The 24,873-nt window shown below is 42.0% G+C and overlaps 1 protein-coding gene across 2 annotated transcripts in view; it reads left to right on the forward strand.

Moving 5' to 3' along the window:
• Positions 1-21,227, forward strand: part of greb1l (GREB1 like retinoic acid receptor coactivator) — a 29,426-nt gene extending 8,199 nt beyond the window's left edge. Inside the window, exons 5-34 of one of the 2 annotated variants that reach the window (XM_060875340.1) lie at positions 148-324; positions 717-893; positions 1,890-2,009; positions 2,317-2,445; positions 2,564-2,704; positions 3,842-3,967; positions 4,109-4,249; positions 4,441-4,626; positions 4,771-5,085; positions 5,176-5,304; positions 5,761-5,877; positions 6,067-6,264; positions 10,913-11,093; positions 11,290-11,479; positions 12,086-12,222; positions 12,822-13,155; positions 13,282-13,397; positions 13,488-13,753; positions 14,009-14,553; positions 14,650-14,752; positions 14,895-15,053; positions 15,210-15,352; positions 15,454-15,615; positions 15,774-15,972; positions 16,212-16,374; positions 16,908-17,120; positions 17,248-17,389; positions 17,904-18,104; positions 18,236-18,374; positions 18,755-21,227. In XM_060875340.1, the coding sequence (XP_060731323.1) occupies positions 148-324; positions 717-893; positions 1,890-2,009; positions 2,317-2,445; positions 2,564-2,704; positions 3,842-3,967; positions 4,109-4,249; positions 4,441-4,626; positions 4,771-5,085; positions 5,176-5,304; positions 5,761-5,877; positions 6,067-6,264; positions 10,913-11,093; positions 11,290-11,479; positions 12,086-12,222; positions 12,822-13,155; positions 13,282-13,397; positions 13,488-13,753; positions 14,009-14,553; positions 14,650-14,752; positions 14,895-15,053; positions 15,210-15,352; positions 15,454-15,615; positions 15,774-15,972; positions 16,212-16,374; positions 16,908-17,120; positions 17,248-17,389; positions 17,904-18,104; positions 18,236-18,374; positions 18,755-18,918 (5,513 nt within the window). In that variant the 3' untranslated portion in view covers positions 18,919-21,227. The remainder of the gene's footprint in view (positions 1-147; positions 325-716; positions 894-1,889; positions 2,010-2,316; positions 2,446-2,563; positions 2,705-3,841; positions 3,968-4,108; positions 4,250-4,440; positions 4,627-4,770; positions 5,086-5,175; positions 5,305-5,760; positions 5,878-6,066; positions 6,265-10,912; positions 11,094-11,289; positions 11,480-12,085; positions 12,223-12,821; positions 13,156-13,281; positions 13,398-13,487; positions 13,754-14,008; positions 14,554-14,649; positions 14,753-14,894; positions 15,054-15,209; positions 15,353-15,453; positions 15,616-15,773; positions 15,973-16,211; positions 16,375-16,907; positions 17,121-17,247; positions 17,390-17,903; positions 18,105-18,235; positions 18,375-18,754) is intronic. The other variant, XM_060875341.1, reaches the window with a different exon arrangement.
• The last annotated feature ends 3,646 nt before the right edge of the window (positions 21,228-24,873 follow it).

The raw sequence follows: 24,873 nt of genomic DNA on the forward strand, positions 1-24,873 counted from the left end.
TTAACACTTTCTTTTATTATTTCATCAATTAATAATGAACACAGTCAAGGGTTATATTCAGTGTATTAAATCTAATTTCATTTAGAAGTTGTGTAAAGAAAACTGAAGTTCACTGATGAGTCCAAGAATCTTTTTTTGTTACTCCAGGATTCTGTCAGGCAGGGAAGGACCTCCGTCTGGTTTCCATGGCGACGGAGCCTATCGACATCCCTCCTGGTTTCGAGCTGGTGGGAGCCAAATCTCCCAGCATTCCGGAGCACATCCTGGTGTGTGCCGTGGACAAGCGCTTTCTGCCGGATGAAAACGGGAAGAACGCACTTTTAGGTAGGAGCCGTTTTGATGAGAAAACACTAGTGAGAAGTTACCTGGAGTTAAACAGACATGGAACTTATTAGTAAATGATAATGAGCGACAAGATAAAAGTTTTTATAAAGTATAAAGATAATCTTTAGCTAAACATTTTAGCATGATGTGTGTTTGTATGTAACTACGGAAAATCTGGGAGTATATAACAAAACCTTATAGTAATGTAGAATAAAGAAATACAGACAAATAATAAAGTGCAGCTTGTTAAGATTTCTGATAAAAAACACATCTGACCTACTAGTTACTAACAATGTGAGGGCTAATAATTGACCTACGGCTCATAATAACAAGAATAAACAAGTATGTGTGTGTGTGTGTGTGTGTGTGTGTGTGTGTGTGTGTGTGTGTAGGGTTTTCAGGGAGCTGTGTAGGCTGCGGTGAGAAAGGTTTCCGCTACTTCACTGAATTTTCCAACCACATCAACCTGAAGCTGAGCACGCAGCCCAAAAAGCAGAAGCACTTAAAGTACCACCTGGTGAAGAACTCTCAGGGGGCGCTGTGTAAAGGCACACTCATCTGCTGGAAAGGTAGAGCACTCCTTCACTCCTTTGTTCCTTCATTCATTCACTTATTCATACTGTGGACATTTTTATTAAAGTTAAGTGAAAACAACATGTTGTTATTAAATTCACTCACTCACTCACTCACTCACTCACTCTTTCATTCATCTATTAATTCATTCATTCATCTGTGCTTTTATTCGTTCATTAATTTATCTGTTCATTTCTCTGTTCATTGTTTCTTTTACTTCATTCATCCATTCATCTGTTAATTCATCTGTTCATTCATCTGTTTATTCATTCATTTCTTTCTTCATGCCTCTGATAATTCATCTGTTCATTCATTCATTCATTTATTCATTCATTCCTCTGTTCATTCATTCATTCATTCATTCATTCATTCATTCATTCATTCATTCATTCATCTGGTCGTTCATTAATTCTTTCAGTCATTAATTCATTCATCTGTTCACCCATCTATTCTTTCGTGTATTTATTAATTCATTCATTTATTCATTCTTCTGATAATTCATCCGTTCATTTAGTCCTCCATTTATTCATTCATACTGTGGACATTTTTAATAGAGTTATTAAAGTGAAACAAAATGCTGTTATTAAATTCATTCATTTATTTATTCATTTGTTCATTCACCTGTTCATGTCTATGTTCATTCATTCATCACTTCATTCATTTGTTTGTTTTTGTTTGTTTGTTTAATCGTTCCTCATTCATTCATTAATTCACTCATTCATTCATAAAGCTGTTCATTTATTTATCATTTTATTTATCTGTTCATGCATTCATTTGTTTGAACAATGTGAACATATTTGTTTATGTAAGTGAAAACGTTCTGTTTTTAAACTCATTCGTTTATCTGTTCCTTCTCTTGTTCACAATATCTTCTTCTATTTCTTGATAAAAAGGACAGACTCAGTCAGTTCATTCCTTCATGAGAGGACTGAGTAACAGACGATAAAGAAGACTTGATTTAAACAGCTGTGTGAAATTTCTTTTCTTCCCAGACTGTAAGACCAGGCAGTTCTCCAGTGTGTCTTCATCCAAACCCAGCTCATCATCCTCACTGAGCAGCAAAGAGAACGGAGGAACCATCAGCCGCAGTCCCTCCTCCTTCTCCCTCTCAGGTGTGTGTGTGTGTGTGTTGAGATGTAACACTGTACTTTAATGAGCTGTCTATCTGTGTGTGTGTGTGTGTGTGTGTGTGTGCATGCGTGCGTTTGTGTGTGTTGTGTGCAGGGATGTGGTAGCCTGGTGGTTAAGGTGGTGGGCTACCAATCGGAAGGTTGTGAGTTCAATCCCTAAATCCACCAAGCTGCCACTGTTGGGCCCCTGAGCAAGGCCCTTAGCCCTCAATTGCTCAGATGTATATAAACGAGATAAAATGTAAGTGGCTTTGTGTAAGGGTGTCTGCTAAATGTAAATGTGTTACAGATTCACCTCCAGCACGAGGACAGTCCAGTTCGTCTCCGGGGATTTTGGGGACTCCAGAAGTCATGCAGGAATGCAGCTTCCTGAAACCTCCAAGCACCATGTCACACACCCCTAAATCTTTACCTATAGGTAATACACACACACACATGATAGAAGTGAAAATACTGGAGAGGTTCATTAACAATGCATTAGGTTTTGAAAATCAGTATGTGTGTGTGTGTGTGTGTGTGTGTGTGTGTGTGTTCAGTACCCACTGCTCTGCGTGTTAACGGCCTGACAAACGGTTTAAGTTCAGAAAGCCGGCCCACTCTGCTAAGCCCCAGCTACACAAACCCACTGGCCACGCCTACACAAGGCTATCGGCCAATCAAACAAGGGGACAGTCCAGGTGAGACCCGCCAGCTAATCACAGCACCGAACACAAATCACATCACAAAATGCTAATTAATCATTAATTGTGTGTTCAACATTTAAATCTGCAACATTATATTGGAGTTTTGTAAATAAAATAAGCGTAAGTATCTAAAGAAGACGATGTATATACTTTAATAATATAGTAACGTTAAAGGAAAAGAAGTTAAATATGTATTCTCTATTATATTATTTGTAAATAAATGTTTTTTTTAGCTTGAGGATAGAAAAAAAACAAATAATATAAATAGAGAATATATAGTTAACTTCTTTTTTTTCATATTAATTAATTTATTTATTTATTTATTTATTTATTTACATACTTTATTCCATACTTAGTATATAGAATATTTATTTATTTTATTTAACTTTGATCCATGTCAGGTACAAAATGCAACTTTTAAAAGATTTTAAATGATCAATTTATGTATAAAACTAAAACATATAGAGGCAAAATAAACGGTTGTTAATCTTGATAATACCTCATAATTTTCATTCATTCATCTTCTACCGCTTATCCGAACTACCTCGGGTCACGGGGAGCCTGTGCCTATCTCAGGCGTCATCGGGCATCAAGGCAGGATACACCCTGGACGGAGTGCCAACCCATCGCAGGGCACACACACACCCATTCACTCACACAATCACACACTAGGGACAATTTTCCAGAGATGCCAATCAACCTATCATGCATGTCTTTGGACCGGGGGAGGAAACCGGAGTACCCGGAGGAAACCCCCGAGGCACGGGGAGAACATGCAAACTCCACACACACAAGGCGGAGGCGGGAATCGAACCCCGACCCTGGAGGTGTGAGGCGAACGTGCTAACCACTAAGCCACCGTGCCCCCACCTCATAATTTTGAAAACAAAAAATTTAATAATTTCAAAAATTCATTTAAATAAAATTTCTCATTATGTAGTCAATGTGTCTTTAACTGTGTAAACAGGATTGTACACATTTAATACCTGCACTTCAGGTGTATTCACACATAATCACATGCAAAATACTGCATTCTGGGTGTAAAACCGAATCAGCTTACATTAGCTCCACCAACTCATTAGCTCATTAGCTCTTACATTAGCTCCATTCATGCTGAACTCCTTTTCCCAGCATCCTCTGCCATGGCATCAGGGCCTCCAAAAAAGCGTCACCGTAGTTGGCACCCTCCTCCAGTGATGCCCGTCCCTGCCACCGCCATCCCGGTCCCGGCGATTCGCCCGATTCCCTGTGGTACAGGTGAGTTAACAGATATGAGATCTTCATCACCTCTTTATTATTTAGTCTTTATTATTATTATTAATTCAGTTATGTTCACTAGCATCACTTTTGTTGTCAAGCTGCAAGTCATGACAGATATGTGTTCTTCTCCATTCCCAGGTTCTCTGCTGTCACTGGCTAATCAGGCGTCTCTGTCAGCACCAGGGGTCATACAGCCTCAGCCAATCACAACAGGAGAAACCCTGATCGTCCCCGATAACCTGCTGAACACCTGCGGGGTTCGACCCATTATCCTCATCGGTGAGACCCTATACACCCTTTTTCCAAACACACACACACACACACATACACACACACACACACACACACACACACACACATTTTAATTAGCTGCATTAATAATTATCCTAGCTGGAGCTCCTTACAATGACAGTAACGAGTTTGTGTATGTGTGTGATGATCCTCACGTTGTACTCCTCCTCGCTCTGCAGGTCAAGGCGCTCTGCCGTACTTCTTCGGGAATGTGTGTGATGTAGTGGTGAGCCCCCTGCTGGCCAGCTGCTATAACTACAGCCAGCTGAGTGAGAAGAGCCTGGTGACGTTGGGAGTGTCGCTGAGCCAAATCCCCACCTCTGAGACTCTCATCCTGCTCACACTGCAGTACCTCGCACGCCTCGGTAACACACAAACATAAACATAATAAAAGTAATACTATTGAATTCTGGTTCCTGATTGGTCCGAAATTTTTCAATAACAACAGCACTAACGGAAGAAAATATTTCTTAAAGAAAGATGTTTTCTATATCATGTTTGTATGGCAGGTTCGGAGCAGATCCCCATGCGTGAGGAGTTTGAGCAGATCGTGCTGAAGGCCTCAGTGTGTGGTGCTGCCGTCCCCCCAATCACCGCTGTGCAGCTGCCATGGCTAGCACGAGTCGAGGCCAGTGTATCGGGTGGAAGCGTTCAGGTGCTGCTTGCTCAGAGCTCTCTGGGTGAGGGAATCTCAGAGACACTGCACTTGCTCAGTGATAACACACACCTACAACAGCAACAAGCGCAACGACTGCCCAACTACGTCCTGATAATCCACACGTCGGCCTCCGCCGGGGCCTCAGAGTTCTGCATCGTGGTGCTCGGTGAGACTCAGGCAGCTTCTCAGCACAACCTAACATACACTTCGGTGTGTAAGTCTCACGCTCATAAACTCATGTGTTTGTGTTTGTCAGGTAAATACCAGTCAAGGGCACTAGCCGAGGGAATGCTGAGCACTAACGAGTTTTTAAAGGAGATCAGCTATGAGCTCATCACGGGGAAAGTTTCTGTCCTGGCTTCACACTTCAACAAGACATCTCTTGGTTAGTGAAGCTTTTGAAATCCATATTAAGCTGAAACTTTGCCTCTGAGGAATTATGTACTGTAAAAAGCTGAGAGAATGGAACTCATAAAAGAGATTACCTTAGAAAACGTACCTGAAATAAACTGCACAGAATCTCACCTGAGGAAATTTACTTACTAACTTATAGATGATTCACTCAACAGAGGAAAATGGCCTGATATGATCTGATATTGGTTTATGTTGTAAAAACATCTCCTTTGATTAGTTTAGCTTTTAAACTCATAGCTAAATCAGTTCACTATTTAAACACCATGCTAGAGGTGAGGTCAGGTTTCAACTTTGTGAATCAACATTAATATAGTTTTAGGAAACATTGAGTTGAAACAGAATGCGTTATGCTAATGTAAAGCTAGCCATTAAGTCATAATGAGTTTGTTTTTGTGTGTGTGTGTGTGTGTGGTGTGTGTGTGTGTAGGTGATAATCTGGAGAAGGAGTTGTTGCGGTATCAGCGGAGGAGAAAGCAGCAGGCTGAGCTCAGTGACCCTGTTCACTCTGAGGAAGAAGTAAACATGAAAGTTGACACCTGCACAGGTTAGACGACCTCTCCTTCTTCTTTCTTTACCTTTCTATCTATCTATCTGTCCGTCTGTCTGTGTGTCTGTCTGTCTGTCTATCTATCTATCTATTTATCTATCTATCTATCTATATAAAACAGATTTAATTAAATGCTTTTGAATGTATCAGTTGCATGCTAACATTATCTCCTATTACTCGGTGCAGAGACCCTGAGCGAGACGTTTCAGATTTACCCGCCACAGCTGACCGTGGCTCGGAGTCTCCTGTCTCTGGTGTGTGGCATTGCAGACTCAAACAGCCAGAACCTCGACCTCGGCAGATTCTGCAAAGTCGACTTCCTGGTGCTGGTGCCACCGTCAAACGTCCTGCTTCATCAGACAGCCAGACGCATCCGCCAGTCAGGTGAGGCTCAAGATCATCAGGGACAGGATCAGGAAAAGTGAGAAAAGTGAACTTTAATAAGAATGAGACATTGAATAAGTTGAGAAAAGCTGTCTCAGAGATCCAGAGGGGAATTACCTGAGGACAGTTTAGACAGCCCATAACATGAAACTTTACATACAGTAACAGACCAAAGAGGCTTACATCTGAGGTCTTACCTGAGAAAAATATCCTGCTGTACATAACTGAGAAAAGCTACCCAGGACCATTACTTGATCAATTGAGAATATTTACCTCAGAAAATGTAGCAAAGAAAAACTAAGAAGAGAGAGAAAGATCAGAAAACATAACCGAGAGAATTTCCACAAAAAAATATTTGAAAGAAAACGTGTCTAAGAAAGGTTTCCTGAGAGAATTAGCATGAGAGCTTTAACATGTGGGAAATTTGCAGAGAACCTGAGAGAGCTTACATGAGGATGGTTACCTTAAGTGATTAGAAGCTAACCTGAGAGGAACATAACTACCTAAGAGGTTTTACATGAGAGAACTTCATATCTGTTATAAACAGTTGAGAGACATTACCTGTTTACCTGAGAAACCTTAACTAAAGTTAATTTACCAGAGAAATGTAACCAAAGGGAACTTATGAGAAATGTTTCCTCAGACAGAACTTAGTAGAGATATATTACTTGAGAAGTTACCAGAGAAAAAGTACCTGAGAAGTTACTTAACTGAGAGACATTACCATGAAAGACATTAATTTGAGGTTTTTTTATTTATTTTCAAATTTTTCAAAAAGAACAAATGTATAAAAAACTGAAATCCCTGTCCTCCAAACACCAGAAATAAACATACGGATACTATACATGATGTCCGTAAAGAGATGATGATAATAATAATAATAATAATAATAATAATAATAATAATAATAATAATAATAATAATAATAATAATAATAATAATAATAATAATAATAATAATAATAATAATAATAATAATAATAATAGGGGGCACGGTGGCTTAGTGGTTAGCACGTTCGTCTCACACCTGCAGGGTCGGGGTTCGATTCCCGCCTCCACCTTGTGTGTGTGGAGTTTGCATGTTCTCCCCGTGCCTCGGGGGTTTCCTCCGGGTACTCTGGTTTCCTCCCCCGGTCCAAAGACATGCATGGTAGGTTGATTGGCATCTCTGGAAAACTGTCCGTAATGTGTGATTGCGTGAGTGAATGAGTGTGTGTGTGTGTGCCCTGTGATGGGTTGGCACTCCGTCCAGGGTGTATCCTGCCTTGATGCCCGATGATGCCTGAGATCACAGGCTCCCCGTGACCCGAGGTAGTTCGGATAAGCGGTAGAAGATGAATGAATGAATAACATTTACATTTACAGCATTTGGCAGACGCCCTTATCCAGAGCGACGTACATAAGTGCTTAAATCTCTAAACATTGAATACATTAATGCTGGATCACTAAGTTACATACTTAAGATACCATGAGTTTAAAACATTTGTTCAAAGTTACAATGAAAGTGTCAATAATAATAAGAAATAATAATAATAATAATAAATAAAAAACATGAAGTGGGTATAAATAATATTACCAACCACTATACAATACCATAAATTCCTGCTTTTATTTCCTCAACAAAACTGAAGAAAGGTGGCCAGATATTCTAAAATGTCCCAGCAGAACTCCTGACTGTATATCTACCGTTCTCCAAATTAAGATGGTACCTCTTCTATCCAGTGACTGAATGTGGGTGAAGTAGGCTCTTTCCCTTTAATTAGTCTTCTAGCCAGAAGAGAACAGAAGGCCAGCATCTTATTTTTTCTTTTATTAAGACTTGTGTTTCCGGGGCCACAACAAACAATGCAATAAATGGGATAGCTTTGGAAAAAATCCCAGAGAAGGTCTAAAAAACATTGGTCCAGAACATGTAAAGTCTTGGGTATGTCCAGAACATATGCAGCAGAGTTGCAGGAGTCTGAACTTAGTCCAATGTAAACGGTGTACAATTTTAAATTGAATTACAGCATGTCTAAGGCAAATGGATGATAAAACAATTCCCTGAATTATTTTGTACCAGATGTCCTCTGAAATTGGTTCGTCTAAATCTGTCTCCCAATTATTTTTGAGTAGATCTAAAGATGTTGAATCATACCTTCTGTATACCTCATAGATCCTGATGATAGTCTGTTTTTGGACTGATTTACATTCAAGAATTGAATCTTATATAGAAGTTGGAGGGCAAGATGGAAAGTAATTAGAATTCAATACTACTAAGTTCTGAAGATAAATATACCTATACAAATGTATTATGGGGATCTGTTCAAAGTACACAAAATCTTCATCAATATAAAGATCAGACAGTGAGACCAAACCCTTTCTATCCCAAAACCTCACCATAACTCATGGAACAAATTGTAATTGTCTGTGATAAATCTCTACTAAAGAGGAACGCTCGTCTAAACTGACTCCAGATTTGAAATGAATGTATGAAAACTGGATTAGAAGTCAAGCTAGAGATTGGCTGTGTGAATGGGATTTTAGAGCACAGTAAATCTACTAGAGAGGTGAATCCAAACAAAGCCCTTTCCAGGATTGTCCAGGGGCAGTGATGTCATTCTTTAACCAGAACAGCAATGCTTTTTTTTTATGATGGCTTACCAATAATAATACATGAAATTTGGAAGTGCCATCCCTCCTTTTATACAAGGTCTCTGACTTCTATAGCCCCTTTTCCACCAAAAAGAACCGGGTGCTGGTTCAGAGCTAGCACTGGTGCTGGTTCAAAGTTGGTTCCACTGGCGAACCTTCTAAGAACCGGTTTGCCTTTCCATCGTTTAGAGAGCATCACAGAGCCGAGTCTGACGTCACTGTATACGTGTCTCGTTACACAGCGACGTTACACAAACACAAACACAACAACAATGGCGGATGTTGCTTTACTGTTAATGCTCATGGCTTTGTGAACCTACATTAACATCCAAACGCGGCGAATCCGACATGTACGTGCAGCTCCATGTAATCTGTATAAACGGAGGTTGTAATGGAGAAAGTACATAACGTTATTTTATCATTAACACAGAAAAAAGTTAGCCTTAGCATGTAGCTACCTACTATCATGTGTGCTGATAATGTATCATATCGCAGTAAAGTAAAAGTGTATTAAACATTAGTATACTTAAGGTACATTATCAAATGCGCTAACAGTAGCCCCGCCCACAGCCCCTGACACAAGCGGTTCTTAAGTCTAGACCAGCAACGTTTTGGTGCTACTTAAGAACCACTTTTCCTGGTTCAGAGCCGGTGCTTTGGCTGTCGATAAAGAAAGAACTGGTTCTAAGTTAGGCTCCGAACCAGCACTCAAACTGCCTCGGTGGAAAAGGGGCATATGAGCCAGACTTCTATGCGAACAGTCCACAAGCATGTCCTTTTCCAGTTGTAGCGTTTCTCTCAGCAGCCTCGAAACCAAACAGAAAATCTTGATACCCCCAGTATCCTGATATTGCACCTTCTCATCCGTCCCTCCATGTCTTCACATTTTTTCTCTTAGCATGGTCATCTCTGCTTTTAAATCAGTTACCACAGACTGTAAAGTTGTCACCTCGTCTGACCACGTTGATAGCCTGCCTTCCGGCTCCTTTAACAGAGCCTTCAATTGATCTATCTCAGATTAAATAGCCGCCATATTATTTATTATTTCCTTGTTGACTGCTTTAATTTCCTTTGTAAGGGAACTGAAATCATCGGCAAGCACACTTTTCAGTTCAGATTTGATCACTGCCGAGATGTAAGCTTTAAATCTCCGATGCCACTGCATCCATTTTCCCTAGGCTGTCCCTCAGGAGGCAGCTTCAGGGCTAGTGTTCAATGATGCGTCATATTTATACTTGCATAGCTTTTCCGCCATTGGCTCTTCATATCAGCTATTACCTTCATTCAAACCAAGATTAGAGCAGATTTTATGTAATGTTTTGTAAAGTAAGGTGGTTATTTATTATATAATACAAGAGTTCAGTGAGATCCCGAGCCAGACACGTCTTACTCCATTGCCATGCGAGAAAATATTACCTGAGGACACTCACTCTCACTCATTTTCTACCGTTTATCTGAACTACCTCGGGTCACGGGGAGCCTGTGCCTATCTCAGGCGTCATCGGGCATCAAGGCAGGATACACCCTGGACGGAGTGCCAACCCATCGCAGGGCGCACACACACACACCCATTCACTCACACAATCACACACTATGGACAATTTTCCAGAGATGCCAATCAACCTACCATGCATGTCTTTGGACCGGGGGAGGAAACCGGAGTACCCGGAGGAAACCCCCGAGACACGGGGAGAACATGCAAACTCCACACACACTAGGCATAGGTGGGAATCGAACCCCCAACCCTGGAGGTGTTACCCACTACGTGCTAACCACTAAGCCACCGTGCCCCCCCTACCTGAGGACACTTACCTGAAAAAAGTTACCTAAGACCTTTAGGATGAACGCTTACCTCAGAGAACGTTCTCAAATGATTTTAGAGAACTTACCCAAGTCATGCTCACCCTGAGAGAAGGACACTTGTTTTAAAGAAGTTTAATGTTGATTGTGAAATTTGCTAACATGAATTTATGTATGTATGTGTGTGTATCTGTGTGTGTGTGTGTGTGTTTCAGGAGTGCTGGTGGATCTGGGGATGGAAGACGCCTCTACAGCCCAACAAAAATCAGATAAATATGTAGTACGTCTGGACAACGAGGTTCACACCAAAATGGAGGTGTTCATGAGGAAAGTTAAACAGAACCCTTACACACTATTCGTCCTCATCCACGATAACTCACACGTCGATGTAACCAGGTACCACAATTTATATATGAATATGATCATATCATATATTCTAGATTTACTATATTCATTTGGAAATTGGTACTTATTAATGAATATAGTAAAACTGATAAAATATTTAAAGTCATTTTGATATTATTGACATAGACAGGCTAGCTTGACTACAGCTATCATGTTGACCAAGTGTGTCCTTTCTTCCTCTTCCTAGTGCGATGTCTGGCTCTGTCTCTCATGGTGATCTTCAGGGATTGGCTGATCGTGTGGTGAACTCACAGGAGGTTTTAGATGCTGAGAATCTGTTGCTTCTTCAGGTCACGTCCTTTCCTTTCGCCCTGCAGTCGTGTCACTCGCGCATCAGCATCCACAATGAAGTGCACTGGCCCACCAACCATGGCCTGGTCAGTAATACTGTATAGTTATACTCACTCACTCTCACTCATTTTCTACCGCTTATCCAAACTACCTCGAGTCACGGGGAGCCTGTGCCTATCTCAGGCGTCATTGGGCATCAAGGCAGGATACACCCTGGATGGAGTGCCAACCCATCGCAGGGCACACACACACTCTCATTCACTCACACACTCACACACTACGGATAGTTTTCCAGAGATGCCAATCAACCTACCATGCATGTCTTTGGACCGGGGGAGGAAACCGGAGTACCCGGAGGAAACCCCCGAGGCACGGGGAGAACATGCAAACTCCACACACACAAGGTGGAGGCGGGAATCGAACCCCCAACCCTGGAGGTGTGAGGCGAACGTGATAACCACTAAGCCACCGTGACCCCCTGTATAGTTACAATAATACATATAGAATACAATAATGCCTGGATATTAAATGTGTATACTATTCATTTAAATTTCTGTTTGGTAAATATCTGTATAGTCTGTAAATCAACACCTGATGACCAGTCAGTGTGCAGACCAATCATGTGCTGAGGAAATTAATAAAACCTGCTGCTGTTGTAAGGTGTATAACGTGTGTGTGTGTGTGTGTATTAGCAGGGGGCGCTCTCCCCGAATGACTTGGTGTATTTTGGGCTGAAGGATTACCAGCACTCGGTGCAGTGGGGTGTCTCCAGTCCCATTCTTCGCTGTGACGATGCCTTTGAGAGGATGGTCAATGTTCTGCTCCAACGGTCAGAACCCAAAATTACACACTTCATTTACTGTAAAACACTGTGGTAATATAGAAACAATCAAGCTAGCATGTCTTATAAATAAGCATGGAATGACATGGACACAACAATTACATGTTGTATTTTGTTAGAATAAATAACTTGTAATGATGTTATATATCAACAAACAAGCTAGAATGATTTATATATATGAATTAGCCTAATATTCTATACATACAATAGAAGTATTTTTATCAGGATGTCAGGTAGAAATAAACAAGTTAGCTTGCTGTTGTTCTTTGGGCTGCTCCCTGTTCAGGGTCACTACAGCCAATCCTTTTTCAGTCTAGTGAATAATCTATAAAGGTTTGGTTATGGTTCCAGACAGGGATAGAGGGAATAGTAAATCAGAATATAACCTTCATGATCCTGAAGCTTGTGACCAGAAAAGTATACAGATAATAAATAGGATTCACTCCATGGCTCAGAAACATGCTATGCTACTGTAGGTATACTATAGGATTTAGTAAGATAGTCGTTATGAAATGAAGCAATGTACTACTGGAATAAAAAAAAAAGGAAAGATAACGCTTTATCATCTTTTTTTCCCCCGTTTTCAGTCACCCTCATCTGCACAGTATGGTGATCCGGAGCTACCTGCTGATCCAGCAGTACACCGAAGCCATGATGGCGCTGACGGCGTGCCCAGCACTGAGGGATCACGTCACACCTCAGACGCTGGCCATGGTGGAGGGTGTAATGAGCAGCGCTGGGAGGGGTGGCAGGGGGCGCATGCTGCTGGTACGTGTGCCCTCACTTCAGCTGGCGCGACTGGCACGGGAGCGACTGGAAGAGGCGCAGCACAAACTGGGGCTGGAGCGGAGGTTCGCCGTGGTGCTGGGAGGACCGACATATGAGATTAGCCTCACATCACACTTCTGCACACAGCTCAGGGTCTGTAGCTCTCAGTCTCTCACTCTCAATATTAACTCACTTGTAAATGCTTTTGATCAATAAGTTTTTGGATAAATGATGAAATAAAAGTGTGTAGCTGTATATAAAAGTCAATACTAAATACAGGCATGGAGACGGTGTGGAACTGAAGACTGGGCTCCTGTCACCTATGAGGATCTGGAAGATTTACCCTGCATCCTCATTCTCACTGGGAAAGACCCTCTGGGGGAAACATTCCCCAGGTACACACACACATACATACATACAGTGACACACACACACACACTGCTTGTGGAGCTGTAAGCTGTAAGTGTGTGTCTGCATTTCCGCAGGTCTCTGAAGTATTGCGACCTGCGACTGATTGACTCCAGCTTTCTGACCCGCACAGCACTAGAGCAGGAAGTAGGTGTGGCTTGCTCCTATGTCACACGTGGCATCATTCCTGACACCATGAGTACAGCAGACAAAGGGGTGGAACTGAAGGAGGAAGAGGAGGACGAGATAGAGAGTAGCAGGGGAGGAATGATAGAGTCTGATGAACTTCCGCTGGAGCCGGACAGACCCCCGAGCAATGGCAGTGCTACAACCCGAGCCTCCGGTCAGACCCTGAGAGCCAGATCACTAACAAATAACAAACAAATAAACTTATTAATGCAAATATTTTAGACAAAATCTGCTTTCTAAGGTCTGAATACTGATGTGTGTTACTTCAGTATCGATCCTCAGTGCACCTGGTAAATAACAGTAGCTAACATGATCATAACATTAATGGCTAAATAAATAAAACTCTCTCTCTCTCTCTCTCTCTCTCTCTCTCTCTCTCTCTCTCTCTCTCTCTCTCTCTCTCCTGCAGGCTCAGTTGCAGAAAATGGCGTAAGCTCATCTCTTGTTCCTGACTCCTCCCATAAATCCTGCTCTGTGTCCTCCTGCCAATCGGAAGTAGCTAATAGCAGCTCCTTCAACTCCTCTCCAAGTCATGTCAAGCAGGAGTGTGACTCCCAGTGTCCTGGGTCTTCTTCCTCCTCATCGTCCTCCTCTTCCTTATCCTCTTCTTCCTCCGCCTCTCCCGGTTCTCATCGTCCAAGCCAGTCCACTCAGACGTTCTCTGCGGCGAGTAAATCAACGCTGTGCGTGTTCGCTCGCACAGTGGTTCTGTCCCGTGCTTCGTATCGGCTCCTGGCGCCTGACTCGGCAGATCAGCCCAGCTCAGCTTGGCTCCTCCCACACGGAGAGGTAGAGTGGATCGGTGCACTCCGACCCCCAATCCCACAGCAGGGTGACGCTGCTGAGCAATCGTTATATTACCGCCAGTGGACGAAGGCACAACCTCAACATGCCGATTACAGCGCTGCAGGCGCCGCCCACCCGAGGAGGCTCCTACTAAGTGGCCCACCACAGGTCAGACCCACCCACAATACAGCTGCCCCAGTGGGGGTTTAGAGACCCAACAAGGGATCCAATTCTAATCTATTTAGATCATCTTTTTCCTTCCAGGTGGGAAAAACGGGTGCATATCTGCAGTTTTTGCGGATTTTGTTTCGGATGTTGATTCGTCTGTTGGAGGTGGATGTTTATGATGAGGAAGAGCTGATGGAAGGTGAAAGGGACTTTTCTATTCTGTTCCACTCTATTCTGTTGTGTATGTGGGGGTGCAGTAAAGACAATATCTCAGGTTATAAAGCTTCATCAGCTGTGTTACATATTTCAGATTTAAATCTGAATTTTATTATTTTTTTCAGACTATGTTACTGAAGACCCCAAGCCTCCTGTTTCCAGCGGCCCACCCTGGCCTGACCTGGAGAAGATGCAGAAGATGTCCTTTGACCTTAACCCACGTGACCCCAAGTTTAAGCAGTGTAGCTCGGTGTATTCTGGCAGGAATCAGCTCAGATTAAATGGTGCGACTAAAGCTACAGTGTTCTTCACCTTACTTTCATTACTGCTTGTGACATCATCAATCAGTAGTCATGTGACCTGCTAGTCTGAAGAACATTATACATTACCTGTGACTTTGTGGTTGTGGTCATGTGATCGTGTGTGTTTGTGTTGTGCAGGACTGAAGCAAGAAAAGTATAATGAGAGCAGTGAGAGGAAAAGGAAGACAGTCTCTATAAGGCTCAGCATGTTCGCAGCCCATAATGCATTTCACCACTGTGAGCAGTGCCATCATTACAGCGAGCCTGGGCCTGCCCGTCCGGTGAGTGTCTCTCTCTATCTCTGACACACACACACACACACACACACACACACACACAGGACAATAAAGTAATGTAAAATTGTGTATGTGTCCATCCTCAGCTGTCTGACTGCACCTTCCATGCCTTCTCGTTCTGCTCGTCCATGCTTGGTGAGGAGGTGCAGCTTCACTTCATCATCCCGAAGAACAAAGAGCACCACTTTGTCTTCAGCCAGCAGGGACACCAGCTCGAGAGCATGAGACTTCCTCTCCTCTCTGACCAGGTGACTTCAGAGCTCCATATCAAACCACTGATCATGTCTGCTCAGGTTACATGACCTCCATTTGTCTCTCAATATGGTGTTGTTGTTATCGTTGTTTATGTCATCTAGTTATTCTAGATGTTCACCTCATTCTCTCTCTCAATCTCTCTCTGTCTCAGGACGGTGTAAAGAGTACTATCTTCACCCCTACGACAGGCCGGCAAGATCTGGGTCTGCTAAATCTCCACCACGCCCTGGAGGGGGCACCGCACCTCCACATCCTGGTGGTGAAGCAGCATGAGATGGCCATCTACAGGAAGTTCTGGCCCAACCACGTCCTGCTGGTGCTACCCTCCATCTTCAACAACTCTGGAGTTGGTGAGGAACCAAAAGAAGGCAGAAACCTGCACTCAGCCATCAACCTTATCATTTTTGTTGCTGGTGAAATAATTTTTGACAGTAGTGCCCCCTAGTGGCTGGTCCTTCTTACTACATCAAGCAAAGCAAAGTTTAGGAAATGTTTATTTGATTATATATTTAGTCAGAGATTTTAGCATTTGAATATGTAAATAATGTGTGTGTAATTTTGCATGTGTGTGTGTGTGTGTGTGTATCAGGAGCAGCTCGCTTCATGATTAAAGAGCTTTCATATCACAACCTGGAGCTGGAGAGGAACAGGCAGGAGGAGCAGGGTGTACAGAGGCAGGACATCTGGCCTTTTATCCTCATCATGGACGACTCATGTGTGCTGTGGAACACTCATGTCCAGGACAGAGATGGGTACGATCAAGCAGAGGGATGGAGAGAAGGATGGAGAAAAGGATGGAAGAGGGAAAGAAAAAACAATATAACAAACAAAATATAAATGTATTCTTCCCATGTGACCAAGTCGGAAATACAAAAGCACAATAGAAAATAAAAGACAAACATTTTCAGCACTTACATTCACCATGAGATGGTTGTATACATGTGTGGACGGATAGATGGAGGAAAAGAGAGATGAAGGGAGAGATAGAGAAATGGAAAGAAGGAGAGATGAGATAAAAAAAAAAAAGGAAGCTTAATACAAATTATTTTTTTCTTTTTACTTTTTCTCTATGGAAGATATAAGAAAGGGAAGGATAAAGGAATAAAGGGAAAAGAGTGAGGGTGGTTAGGTAGAGGAAAAACAGGCAGGATGAAGAACAGATAGAGGAATGGAGAAAGAAGGATGGAGAAGTTCCTTCAGTTAACTGCAGCTGGTTGGATGGATAAAAAAAGGGATGTGAAATGAATGGAGGGATAAACAGCTCTCTCTCTCTCTCTCTCTGTAGCTCAGTGGAGGTGTGTAATGTATCTCTGAAGAGTGTGTTGCTGCACATGGAGGCGACTCCATCTATCTCTCACTACGCCATGTGTGGACTGAGGAGTTGGAGCAGTAAAACCTCCGTCTCATCATTCAGTGCTGCGTTCAGCCGCTGCCATCTTCATGACTTTATCCTGCTCAATGTGGACCTCACGCAAAACGTCCAGTATGACCTCAACCGGTGAGGACACACACACACACACACACACACACATAAACTAGGCTATGCCACTAGAATGCACTGATGTGCTGTATTAGAAATCAATGTAGTGATGTGTGTGTGTGTGTATGTGTGTGTGTGTGTGCAGCTACACATGTGAGGAGGTGGACTTTAACCTGAGGGTGAACAGCAGCGGCCTCTTGCTGTGTCGCTTCAATCGTTTCAGCATCATGAAGAAACACATCCCGAGTGGCGGCCACAAACACACACTCATCAAACCCAAACTCACAGTGAGACACACACACACGCACACACACACACACACACACACACACACACACAAACACACACACACACACACAAACACACACACACAGCAGAAGAAAACGCTTAGCACCTTCTGATGTATTTAAACCTCTTGCATTAATATTGAAACCAGTCCAACGTCTAAAAAATAGATTTAATGTTTTAAACAATTTATAAATAATAATTTATAATCATTTATTTAAAGTCATAAACATGAGAACTGATTATTATTATTCTGATTATATAGTCATCGAGTTACAACACGTGTGAGGTAAATGTTGCCTGACATTTCTCTATAGATTTCAGTCTCTATAAAAAGGCTATAGCAGCTATGCTATCTAGATCAGTTATTAGCCTCCGTTATTAGCTAGCACATACTTTGAGTTGCTTAGCAACAGGGTTCTCACTTTTCCAACCACTTAGAAATAATCTGTTTAATTTGTAATGTTTGTGTGTGTGTGTGTGTGTGTGTGTGTGTGTGTGTGTGTGTGTGTGTAGACAATGGAGTCTCCTTCACCGGTGTCCAGCTCCCAGTTTGTGTGTGCACCGGACAGTGTGTGTCCGATGTTGGATGTTCCAGCTCAGCTCCTGCTCGAGAGATTCCTACAGCACTGCAGCACACATCTGTTCCCTCATGCACTACATAGCTACACACACCCTGTACTCGCCATCGACACCTACCTCGACCTTGGACCTCAGGTCTCACACACACACACACACACACACACACTACTTTGTAACACTGATCACTGATAAAGTAATGTTTTGTCATTTTGTTGCAATAGTTTAAGACATTGTGCATGTGTGTGTGTGTGTGTGTGTGTGTGTAGTTGGCAGTGTGTTATATGAGCTCCAGGCCTCACTCGGTGAACCTGAACCATAGTGGTGTCGTGTTCAGTGGGCTGCTCCTCTACCTGTGCGACTCCTTCGTGGTTTCCGGTTTCCTGAAGAAATTCCGCTTCCTGAAAGGTGAAGCTCCGCCCCCTTTTTGGAACGCTCCAGTATTTCAGATTTGTTTGTATTTGTTGGTTTATATTAATGCGTTGGTTCTGATAGACAATGGTTTCTATAGCAACAGCTCATTCACAGGGACTCCTACAGCACTGATTGTAAAGAGATCTAAAAGATGGTTGATGTGGTGAAGTTTGTCTTTAAGGAGAAACGTGTTTATGTAACATGTAGGGAAGGAGCCTCCAGTGGAGTTTATGCTTTTTATTGCGCTTTCTGTGGTAAAATAACGGTAGCTTTTTATAGCTGCTATGATGTAACAAAAACAAGGACTGATTTTTGTTGATATTCCACATCGATGTTACTATAATACTGTTGTTTGTGTGTTTGTGTGACTGTAGGTGCGACTCTGTGTGTGGTCTCTCAGGACCGCAGCTCTTTGCGTCAGACCATCGTAAGACTGGAGCTGGAGGACGAGTGGCAGTTCCGTCTGCGAGACGAGTTCCAGACGGCCAACTGCAGCGAGGACCGTCCGCTTTACTTCCTCACGGGACGCCACATTTAACAGGCTGAATAAATAAATAAAACTTTCTGCTCCATCACTAAACATTGACTCCGATGCTAACAGATATATACAAACACAAACGCACATTGTGACAAAGGACACGTGTTGACGAATGGAGGAGATCCTGATGCTTCTCCTTAACTGTGAAGATTGGCCTCTCGTGGTGTTAAAGGACTCGCTCGCACACATGGGGGCGCAACAGAAGATGATTGTAAACTGGGCTCCATTTTGGGATCCCGACTACGTACCTCATGGACGTAGGTTTCATCTCAGGGTTTTTTTGTCATGAGGCAAAAAAAAAAGACTTTGTTACTACTGCTTTCTTTTTCTCTCTTAAGCTTTCTCTCTCTTTATATATAGAAATCTATATCCTTCATCAAAGCTTTGCTAACTGACCAAGGACACTTAACCCCAAAGATCCAGAAAAAGATACAAAAAATAACGTACGACGTCCTGCATGGCCACAGACACAAACGTTTCCTGAGAGTCGGATACAAATCTTATTGATTTCACTCACTCTCTCTCTCACTCATTTTCTACCGCTTATCCGAACTACCTCGGGTCACGGGGAGCCTGAGCATCTCAGGCGTCATCGGGCATCAAGGCAGGATACACCATGGACGGAGTGCCAACCCATCACAGGGCACACACACACACTCTCATTCACTCACACAATCACACACTACGGACAATTTTCCAGAGATGCCAATCAACCTACCATGCATGTCTTTGGACCGGGGGAGGAAACCGGAGTACCCGGAGGAAACCCCCGAGGCACGGGGAGAACATGCAAACTCCACACACACAAGGTGGAGGCAGGAATCGAACCTCCAACCCTGGAGGTGTGAGGCGAACGTGCTAACCACTAAGCCACCGTGCCCCCCCTTATTGATTTCACACTTGTTATATTACATATCTTGCTAATCCTCAACGCTAGCTATTTGCTAGCTGTCTCTGAGTTACATTTCCGTGTCCTGATTGAAGTATTTTTCCACTCTGACATTCTAAGATGTGTTTTCTCATATCAGCCAATGACACGATACCACAACAATCCTCTTAACTCAAACACTCAAACACAATCAGCATGGTTTGTTTAGTTTTGTTTTTTTTTTTGTTGCTAATGCCAAATATCTATTTTTTTGTGCCTTGAAGTAATCTGTTATTCCATGTGTGCAGAGGACAGAGAAGGTTATAACATGTTGGTTACGAAGTATGAAGGAAGAGCTGGCTAGCTAATCAGATTGAGCAGTTAGCATTACAGATAATTCAAATAAAAAAAAAGCAGAACTAAACAAATTGTTAGCTTTACCGTTTGTACCGTTTGCAGTAAAGGTTCTTAATCAGATTTATTCAAAGTAACGGATATGAAGAAACTTTAACAGAGCCTCGTGCTCGGGCTGAAGTGCTACAGAATCAGTAGAGGGTAAAGACGTGACAAGCTGCTAGCACGGGATCTCCTGCTAGCACTCCTGACACCCAAGTGTTGCATGTGTGGTAGCCGTTGTGACGTTGTTAGCGGACCGATGAATAAACCTAGCTTTTGGGGGGTTGGACATTTTGTGTTTAGATTTTATGGAAAGCTGATATTAATATATTAAAACTTTGTCACATGTGGGTGAAAATTCTGCCTTTTCTGTTCCAAGGCACAAAGATCCTACCTAAGAACCTGCTCTCCAGCATTGTTTTTATTTAAGATGAAAGAAACACGTCCCGTTGTTGTGGGATCGTTATTTATTTGTACGAGCTTCTCGGACCGATGATTAGCATGCTCGCTAATGCAGAGGAAACGCGACACTTCAGTGGATCGTCCGAAGTTTTTGCACACGTCCATAAAAAAAAAAAACTCAAATATTTAGAGCAAAGGATGTGAAGTTGCACTATACACTTGGCTGAGGGCCAAAGAGTTAGAAGTATTTTTGGTAGCAAACTGGTTTAAACCAGTTCTCTTACTTTGAATGAAATGTATTAAGACCAGTGTGGATTTTGATGAAGAAACGATCTTGTATTGCGACCCCTAGAATGTGTTTAGTTTGTATATAAAAAGTGACGCACATAAGTTATGCAATTTGCTTTTCACAATCTTTATGTCTGAAACTCTATCTGCTGTGTGTACGTGACCCCGAGCTGTTTATGAATGTTTGAATCATCTTTGTGCTCTACCTCAGGATCGGCCGGTTTGGTTGTGGGTTTGATAATGTGACTTATAAATGGAATGATTTTTGATGTTGTTGTTGTTGCTGGAATTTATGAATGTAATAAAAAGTGACAATGTAATAAAGTGACATTGATGCTATGGAGGAGGAGACTGTGCTGTTCTTTAAAAACAAAACAACAACAAAAGGAAGAAGCGAAGGACGAATAAATAAAGCGAAAATAATAAAATTGCAATTATTCGGTTTAGTGATTTAGTTTGCTGTCATTTCAATTAACAATTTAAACACATCACCTCATGGAAATCTATCAAACCCTAAACATCTCCTGTACTTTGTTCAGGGTTTTTTTTTAACCAGATTGGATTGTTGCAGGGTCGACATAAACCCTGACCTGTTCGTTCTTCTGAGATGTTGTCAGACTTGTTATTATGATGACAAGCACCTGGTTCGACATGAATTTGATTTGATTGTGAAGTTTCTAATATCTGCTCATGGTGTGTTTGATATCATGGTGTCTGGGGGATCATTAAATACCCACATTTAATGAAATATTCATAAAATTCTATAAATTTTATGACAAATCATGAAATTATGACCCTTGTGATTTTTACAGAAACTGAGCAATACGTTGATGATACTGTATCTTCAGCCGTGGAAGATTTCTCTCTTATCACCAACTACACCAACAAGGATGAAGCTTCTGAAGCATCAGGTGAGTTCTTCCCATACTGCATCCTGGTGCCATCTCTTTCCCGTTGCTCTATGGTCCAGGTCTGATGCACACGTGTCTATTGTAGGAGCTTTTGGTGGTGTTCAGGAAACAGCATGGCCTCAGACATCTACTCAAAGTCACTTATGCCCCTTTTCCACCAAAAAGAACCGGGTGCTGGTTCAGAGCTAGCGCTGGTGCTCGTTCAAAGTTAGTTCCACTGGCGAACCTTCTAAGAACCGGTTTGTCTTTCCATCAGTTAGAGAGCATCACAGAGCCGAGTCTGACATCACTGTATATGTGTCACGTTACACAGCAACGTTAGCGCAGCAGCGGCAAACACAAACACATCAACAATGGTGGATGTTGCTTTACTGTTAATGCTCATGGCTTTGTGAACCTACATTAACACCCAAACACGGCGAATCCAACGTGTACGTGCAGCTCCATGTAATCTGTATAAATGGAGGTTGTTATGGAGAAAGTACATAACGTTATTTTATCATTAACACAGAAAAAAGTTAGCCTTAGCATGTAGCTACCTACTATCATGTGTGCTGATAATGTATCATATCGCGGTAAAGTAAAAGTGTATTAAACATTAGTATACTTAAGGTATATTATCAAATGCGCTAACAGTAGCCCCGCCCACAGCCCCGCCCACAGCCCCTGACACAAGCGGTTCTTAAGTCTAGACCAGCAACGTTTTGGTGCTACTTAAGAACCACTTTTCCTGGTTCAGAGCCGGTGCTTTGGGTGTCGAAAAAGAAAGAACTGGTTCTAAATTAGGCTCCGAACCAGCACTCAAACTGCCTCGGTGGAAAAGGGGCATTAGATCCTTAAACCTTAACACAGCAACTTCTAAGTTCTTCACTTCACCTGCAGAGTTTTTATGGCTGATGAGTATAAATTTCAGGATGACATCAGAGTGTCCGACATCAGCAGCACCGGACTTGAAAGTGTTCAAGGTCAGAATGGTGTGTTTTCGACTAAGCTCCACCCTGCTATTAAATCCTCACGTCTTTCTATGACAAAGGTCACATGTTCATTATGATGTAGGATATCTAATCTTATCAAATCTTTGTTTTGTATGTAATGATTCAACAGTGTGAGTCAGACTTACGCCAGACTCGCACCAGTGATAATGTTTGTGTTTAGTGAACTCTGCACGCTAAAGTGTATTTATAACTTCAGCCACAATCCTGCTGAGAGCATGATGACCTTTCACCTACTTCTGGGGCATGATGACAAGACATTCACTTTATCTCTGTGTGTGTGTGTGTGTGTGTGTGTGTGTGTGTGTGTGTGCTCAAGATTAACTCAGTTGAATTCTTCTGGAAAGTTCTTTTAACCTCTGAGCACATTTAAATAAAGTACAACAGCTCAATTGGATTCGCTTTATGTTACTGATACTGAAGCCAAATGATTTCTTCTTGAAGAAATGTCTCTGTATTTGTCCCGAAATTGATTGATTAATTGATTAAATAATAAACATATTATATAAACATCGAGAACACACTGAAGTGATCATTTGTGGTCAACATGTTGATCAAAATCAACATACGTCTCTCTAAAAATAGTACATAATATACGGCTTTATGATTTCTTATTCAAACATTTACACTCCGTAGCTACTTCTGATCTAGTCCAGTTTTGTCCTCACAGGATGGCTGATTTGGCCAATAGACTGGCAAACAAGGCATTTTATATTTACACAAGGCACTGGAGTTATTTTTATAAAGAAGTGTAAAATAGTGTGACACAAATACACCTAAGTTCACAGCAAAGGAAATGAGCAACTGGCTTGTGACTTGGTTTATAGATGGTCAGATATGGGAGATAAGTAACAACCTGCTTATGATTATTTTTGTTTCTTCTGAACTTGAATCAGCATCATCTTTAACTCACGTAAGTCCTCAATGAATTTTTCTGAGCATTCTTTATTTCAATGTTATCATGACCTCTGGTGTTGTGGAATAACATAGATGTAGAAGGATGAGGTAGCCTAGAGGTTACGGTGCTGGACTATCAATCGAAATGTTGTGAGTTTGATTCCCAGGTCCACCAGGCTGCCACTGCTGGGCCTCTGAGCAAGGCCCTTAACCCTCAGTTGTATAGAAAATGTAAGTCGCTAATATTAGATATATTTAAATGTATATGTATTTATCCCCAATGAGCAAGTCTGAGGTGACTCAGGTGACTGTGGGGAGGAAAAACTCCCTTAGATGGTAAAGGAAGAAACCTTGAGAGGAACCAGACTCAAAGGGGAACCTCATCCTCATCTGGGTGACACTGGGGGTGTGATTATACGTAAATATACAGTCTGATAAATGTTGTAGTGATGTAAAAGACCACATGGAGTTCACATCTCCTCTTTAGTATAGCAGAGTCTAACTGGAGCTGGTAGATCTCTAGATGCCTCAGGATCCTCACAGAGTCGGCCTCATCTTTGGGAGCTAAATAAAGCAAAGACTTCTGAACATTGACCTTTTTCCTGATACAGGTGACATAAAACAAACAGCAAAGGTGAACGATAACAACAAGAAAGGTGAAGAATTAACGTCAATCAAACACACGATTAAAAAGCCGAGATCTAAATCATAATCAAATGTGAGGGGGAAAAAAACCCTTTCGGTAACAGAACACTGTTGATTTACTTGCTTGCTTCAGGTTGGCCACACCCCCTCATTATTATTAATCATTACATTACATTTACAGCATTTAGCAGACACTTTTATCCAGAGTGACTTACATTTTTTTTCAGTTTAATGAGGGTTAAAGGCCTTGCTCAGGGGCCCTTCAGTGGCAACTTGGTGGACCTGGGAATCGAACCAATGACCTTCCAATCAGTAGTTGAACACCTTAACCACTGAGCTCAAGTACCACATCACACCTGCCCTACATGTTCGCCTCGTTATTGCTCATTAACCAACATTTCTATATAAGGATTTGGTAAGTGATTAAATCCTCTGCTGCATTTCAGACATAATTTAAGCGTAACTGAGAATACTTTTTTTAACAGGTAAGAATCTGACACTTTGGTGCGTATAACGTGATGTTTACCTCAAATAAGAAAATAAAACACTTTTCCCA

This window comes from Tachysurus vachellii, chromosome 7 (assembly GCF_030014155.1).
Source record: "Tachysurus vachellii isolate PV-2020 chromosome 7, HZAU_Pvac_v1, whole genome shotgun sequence".
Lineage (NCBI taxonomy): Eukaryota > Metazoa > Chordata > Actinopteri > Siluriformes > Bagridae > Tachysurus > Tachysurus vachellii.